The sequence below is a fragment of the Plectropomus leopardus genome, chromosome 10, assembly GCF_026936395.1.
Source record: "Plectropomus leopardus strain MGB_pleo_1.0 chromosome 10, ASM2693639v1, whole genome shotgun sequence".
Taxonomy (NCBI): domain Eukaryota; kingdom Metazoa; phylum Chordata; class Actinopteri; order Perciformes; family Serranidae; genus Plectropomus; species Plectropomus leopardus.
In genome coordinates, this window is record NC_142185.1 from 13,143,347 (window position 1) to 13,149,552 (window position 6,206).

The 6,206-nt window shown below is 41.9% G+C and overlaps 1 protein-coding gene across 1 annotated transcript; it reads left to right on the top strand.

Moving 5' to 3' along the window:
* Positions 1–386: 386 nt before the first annotated feature.
* Positions 387–5,795, top strand: LOC148188489 (uncharacterized). Its single transcript, XM_088083071.1, has 5 exons — positions 387–552; positions 1,005–1,721; positions 2,452–3,789; positions 4,766–4,827; positions 5,511–5,795. Exons 1-5 carry the CDS (start codon positions 507–509, stop codon positions 5,778–5,780), a joined length of 2,433 nt encoding a protein of 810 aa, XP_087939197.1. The 5' UTR covers positions 387–506; the 3' UTR covers positions 5,781–5,795.
* The last annotated feature ends 411 nt before the right edge of the window (positions 5,796–6,206 follow it).

The window sequence follows — 6,206 nt, forward strand, 5'->3', positions numbered from 1 at the left end:
AAAAATTCCACCGGTAATATTTATCAAGGGTTTAGAGTTGAAAACTTGTTAAGCTGTTTTAACTGGTCAAATTTTCTGCTCTGATTGGTGGATATACATGACTTCAACTTTTTCCAACTGAGCCCTCTTACCCTAAAGCTGTGGGAAGAGCAGAAATAGAGAAATTGCCCATGTCAATTAATAAAAACTACCAGCTTTGACAGATTATTATGCAATCAACAGTATATCACTTAAAATAAGAGGCTCATTGAAAAATGAATAAATTAAACACACTGACCTCAGACCCTGGCAATAAATGTAATGGTTAACTTAGTGTCACTGTTCAAAAGTTGTTCTCTGATTGTGCTTATACGTGTGATATCTCCCCTTACAGAGATTATATGAGTGGTTGGGTCGGCTAGACTTTGACCGCTTATCAGACAGGAAGCCGAGTCAAACATTAAAGTGCAGGTTGACCATGGGGACTGACAATGTGGTTTTTCAAAAAGCATTTGACAGGATAAAAGATGGAAGAAAGAGTTTCAATGGGCTGCAAAGCACAGACACGAAAAGGTATGCAGTTGAATTATATTTGCTCTTCAACTTTTAACACTTTATTGAGAATAAAATAAATTATTTCGCATGTAGCATTGAGCTTTACAACAGTTATGTGACTTTATGGTTGTCAGAGTAGAGCAATCAAAAACACAGACATGAGTAAGCAATCTGCCAGCAAGGTCTTTGTGGTCGCTGTGCTTCAAATGATCCTCCTCAGCAGACAGAGTATCATGTTCAATTTTTCTGAATATTTTAAGGACTGCGCTGGTTAAAGATTGAAAAACTGAGCTTGACAATGACTGTTTTCAGGGTCCAGAATGAACTTTCCATTCCCTTCAACTTCATTGAAAAGTTATATCAAAATCCTTCTATTTCTTCTTTCATTTCAGTTCTACTTTTGCGTCTGATATAAATTACGATATGATGACATGTTTGCACTGCTGCTGATTAATTTTGTCATCTTCCAGGGGACAAACACTGTCCTCAGGAGCTGCGGATTGTCCTTCTTGGCCACGACTGGCTGGAGAAGAGTTTGACAGGAAACACCATCCTGGGCCGACAGATGTTTGACACCAGTAGAGATGTGAAGATGTGTGTTAGGAGACAGGGTGTTCTTGATGATGGCCGTACAGTTATTGTGGTCAACAGCCCTGAAAGGTGGATCCACTACTCCGTTCGAGACCCCGGCCTGGTGAATGACAACATGGCAGCCTGCATGACCATGTGCCTGCCAGGACCTCACACCTTCCTCATGGTCATACCCATCAGCCCTCACAGAGGCAGGGAGTGGACAGTTGAAGGACCTCTTGAGCTGCTTAATGAGACGGTGTGGAGAAACATGATATTAATATTCACCAGATGTGAGAGACTGAGAGGCTCGTCCATTGAGGACTACGCTGCAAGACACAGGTTTCTGAAAGCAGTTTTGGGGAGGTGTGGACATAGATACCACCTTTTAGACACAAGCATTTGGGGAGAAGATGATGATGCTCAGATTGAAGAACTTTTGAAGAAGATTGATGCAATGATTGCAAGGAAGAAAAATGCAGGTGGAGATGGTTATGTGGCTGCAAACGTAGAAGTCTCTAGAATAACTGGGAGGGAAAGGAAAAAAGTGGAAAAGAGGGCGATTCTGAGACGAATGAATGTGCAAATAACCAGAAGCACACTCAGATCTTTAATGGGTAAGTATTCTTTAATTAGTCGATATTTTTATGACACTGGATTGAATGTGTGATGTGAAAGCAGTCACTTATAGTGTTGAACCCAACAAAGAATTATCACCTATCACTGTGGTTCCCCTCAGAGGTTTTTAGCTTCTTTCAGCCTGTTGTTCTGGTTTTCTGCAAATTGGCTGTTCTTGTTCACGCTTTCATAATGTAGCTGTTGGCCATAATAGGTTAGTGTTTTAAACAAATAAGGTAGCTGCAAAATTTAGCAGTTTCAGAGCTAAATATTTCCCTCTGTAGTTGGTAGAGACCAAAATGTGAGCTAAAAGGAGAGTGAATATTTGCCCACAGGTCTCAGTCAATGTGAATGTCATTCTCTGCTCAGGACACCATTACACCGCTATATCTTTACATTTCAAATAGCTGTTTGCTGCGATATTAATGCTCTGAGTATGTGAGTGTAGCGTTTACTTCTTGAGTTTGCTGTCCTCAGATTGCAAGTTTAAGTTCACATGGAACTTTGCAGCTGAAGACTAATTTTGATTAAATAATTTTATGGTTCTACCAAGGAATATTAAATAGCTAAAGTTTCTTTAAAAAAAGCTTTCCTTTTTGAAAGAGTTTAGGTACACTTTTCCTAACAGATTTCTACATTATTGTCATTTAAATTGTCAAATATATCCAAATATGAAATTATTCCAAGTTAATATTGTTGCTTAAATTCTGCATGTTATTTAAAATCCAGGAGAGTTGCCTCCGATCTCAATGCTTCGAGTTCTCATCGTGGGGCCAAAGCAGGTTGGGAAGAGCTCAGCTGGAAACACCATACTGGGGGAGGAAGTATTTCCTGCTGGACATCCAACATCGCAGTGCTCTGAGAGACGGGGTAACGCTGACCAAAAGCAAGTCACTGTGGTTGATACTCCTGGCTGGCATGGCAGATACTGTTCAGAGGACACTCCACAGGAAGTGCAACAGCAGATTACCCACAGTGCATCTCTGTGTTCCCCAATTCCTCATGCTGTCCTGGTGGTCGTACGCAGTGATGAGACTTTCACTGAAACGGACCGGTTGAAAACGGAGGAACACTTAAACTTGCTTGGACCTTGGGGGTGGACTCGAGCCATCACACTGTTCACTTGGGGAGACAAACTGGGAGTCACCCCCATTGAGGAGCACATTGAGAGGTGGCCTGCCCTTCAGTGGTTGGTGGACAAATGTGGAAATAGATACCATGTTTTTGATAACTTAAACAAGGTTGGAGATGTTCAGGTTAAAGAACTGCTGGCAATGATTGAGGAAACTGAGGTGGGTAATGATAACGTACACTTGTTGCGTAGTTTTATGACACTCCAAGAAAATAACAAGAAGCTGGATCAAATCTCCAAAAAGAAAGCAAGACGGCTCAAGAAGGCAAGAGGGGACAATGATCTGCTGAGGCGAACAGTTGAAGAGAAGGAGAGGATAGTATTGGACATGATTAAAGCAGCTCAAGAGAAAGATGAGGACACTGACGCTCTGGAGGCAGCGAGGGAGGGGAGGAATAAAGACTATGACGAGATTGGCAGAAGATTAATGGAGGCCGAGAGGGAGAACAGCCAGCTCAAGCAAGTCATTATAGGGAAAGACAGAGTCATAACAAGCTTGAGTGAAAAATGTGCTGCGAAAGATGATGTCATTAAAGCTACAAAGCAAAGCATTGAGGTGGAAAAGGTAGAGCTGGAGGAAAGAGTGAAGGAACAAGAGCGAGAGACGGCAGCCTTGAAGAAAAAGTGTGAGAAGAAAGATGAAGAGCTGGATCAAATGATGATCAATCACAAAAGAGAAGCCAAAGATCTTAAACAGACAATAGCACAGCTGAAGAGAGAAAATGAGGATACAAAGAGGGTGTTGAAGGCCACAATCGAAGGGATGCAGAGGCACTACCAGAAAAAAGAACCCAAAAATGAGATGAACACTGTGCACTTCAACAAAAGTGACAAGAAAACAATGACTGGCCTCAAATCATTGGAGGATCTTGGCCAACAACACAAATGGGCATTTACGGTGCCATTCAGCCACCATGGAGAAGCTGTTAAGCCCAGTGAGTAAAACTCAACCCTGCAGATCCTTAGTGAAATGAGTCTGATGTAGTTATTTGAGGCCTTGTCCACATGTACACAGGTATATTTGAAAATGTTGCTTTTTCTATGTTTTTAGGTCTTTTCAACACGCAAAACTGTGTTTTAGGTCACTTTAAACAGATCTCTTGTGAAACTCTGCCAGGTTGAAGATTTTCAGAAACTGTTTTTTGTGTTGACATGGAAACAGGGAGAACAGAGTTTTTGGCTTGTAATGTCAGAGTGTGCACAGTTCATTGAGGCGACATTTTGTGCAATGGTGGACACGACCAAAATTGTGCTGACTCTCTCCTTACACCTTACTCTTCTATCATATTGAGAAATGGCCGCATTAGAATGCGCTACAGAGGTCACTGATCCAGGTAGCCTTTCAGTAATAGCGTTTTTTTTCAGGTTTCCGACTGACCAACTTCTTTGTCTTCTTGTCTGTACGTGCATCCATTCCATTTTTGTGATTGCGATATCTCAAGAACTTCTTGAGGGAAATTCAAATTTGGCACAAACGTTCAGGTGGACTCAACGATAAACTGATTAGATCCTGGTGGTCAAAAGTTAAGATCATTGTTACCTCACAACACATATTCTTGGCTATAACTCTGGAATTCACCCACTCGATATGACAATACATAAATGTCTAAAAGGATAAAATGATGAAGTAATAACATTTTATATCCAAAAGGTCAAAGGTCAGCTTCACTGTGACATCATAACGTTCTGCAAAAATACTTATCTGGCTGTTATTCATTACTCAGGAACAAAATGAGAGATATTTGATCAGATACTGAATTGGTGTAGTAGTAGCTTTTCCATCAGTGCCCACCTTGAAAGTGTGCTTAAATCAGCATCCAAGTATTCACAGACATACAAAGTTGTAATTTTAGTTAATAACAATGCTATGTGACTTCTTCTGCCTGAGTAAATGTCACTAATGTTTTTTAGTTGCAGAGACAGAACAGAAAGGTCTGGTAGTGTTGGATGATGACAACATGTTACATGAGAAGGTGAGTGAGATGAACATTGCTGCAAAAACATATGATAAGCCCAAACAGATATATCTTGGTTGATAACTGTATCAGAGGAGGATTGCAAAACAAGTGATTTCTGTAAAAATTCTTTAAGATTTTGCCACAAAGCCAAACTTTGTTAATGTCAACTGGAGAAATTATTTTTGTTAAGCCAGTTGAGTTACCACCAACTAAACCATATTGATAAGCCTGGGTGTTCAGTATAGTTTCCTCCCTCTACACATAACAAAGATTCATGTTTTGAGGAGTGTGAATGTACTCAGCAAACGTCATGACCCATGACAGACAGTGTTACATTACTTCATGCAGAGCTGGAAAGTCTGATCCAACTGTTTTGCCACAGAGAATGTCAGTACCTTATATATTCACAGCTCATTACACTCATTAGTCACTGAAGCATTTTGCCAAGAACGAGAGACCTGCAGTTGGCACTAGTGTCATAATCAGGGTTTGTCTGTCCTTGGGGTGGGTCCCAAGTCTTGGAAACACATACTTTTTGCAAATATAAGATAATTGGTTGACTGAATACAGTCAGACAGCTTGCGATATAAACATAAGGACATATTTTAATCAGCTGTGAGATACCGTGCACTTGATATTGCTGAAAGTTGGGATGGTAACCAGGTATATTAATAGAGTGATTCTTTTTGGGTCCACAGAGTGAGACTGCAGACCAAGTGGGGCAACTTGAGATTGACTGGACTCCGTCGTGGCTGAGGGCTGGAGGCACTGCGCTGGGAGCCGCAGTTGGGGCCCTTGCTGGCTCCTCCAGGGTGGCTACAGGGTTAAGTACCAGGTCAGCTGTTGGGGCTGCAGCTGGGGCCCTGCTGGGCAGCTTATTGGTCCAAGGAGCCGGGCTTCAGCATACTGGGACAACTCCAGGTGGGCCCGCACATCGGAGGGCCAGTAGATCAACAAAAAATCCATAAAGAATTATCCAGCTCTCTCTTTTGTCTTTATGTACCCTCTGTGTGTGTCTGTCCTTCAGGGTGCACATTAGAGTAGCATCATGTGTTCCAGGACGGGGCTCATTGGCCAATGAAAACCAAGTTATTTAAACTTGTGCTAACATCATAGGCTCTGTAGCCTGTTCGGTCGCTACTGTTGCAGCTGTGAAACAGTGGATAAAGGAAAAAGGTAATGACTGAAATAACCCAGTACCAAGTAGGAGCATGCTGGACCGTCTTGACTCCCTGCCGGATCAGCAAACTTTGTGTTGTTGCCAGCTCCACAGCAGCTCTCCTCCTGGTAAACACTTCAAACTCTGTCCAGCAAGGAGGAGCTAACACAACAGCAAACAACACAGAGGATAGTTGGTTACTGTTTGTGAACATACTCGCCAGCAAAAGTGAAAG

Bases quoted from the DNA above. Each gene is read 5' to 3' on its own strand.
- LOC148188489 (XM_088083071.1), top strand. From the start codon at position 507: ATGGAAGAAAGAGTTTCAATGGGCTGCAAAGCACAGACACGAAAAG. The intron at 553-1,004 runs GTATGCAGTTGA...GTCATCTTCCAG, and splicing joins CAAAGCACAGACACGAAAAG to GGGACAAACACTGTCCTCAG. The intron at 1,722-2,451 runs GTAAGTATTCTT...TTTAAAATCCAG, and splicing joins CACACTCAGATCTTTAATGG to GAGAGTTGCCTCCGATCTCA.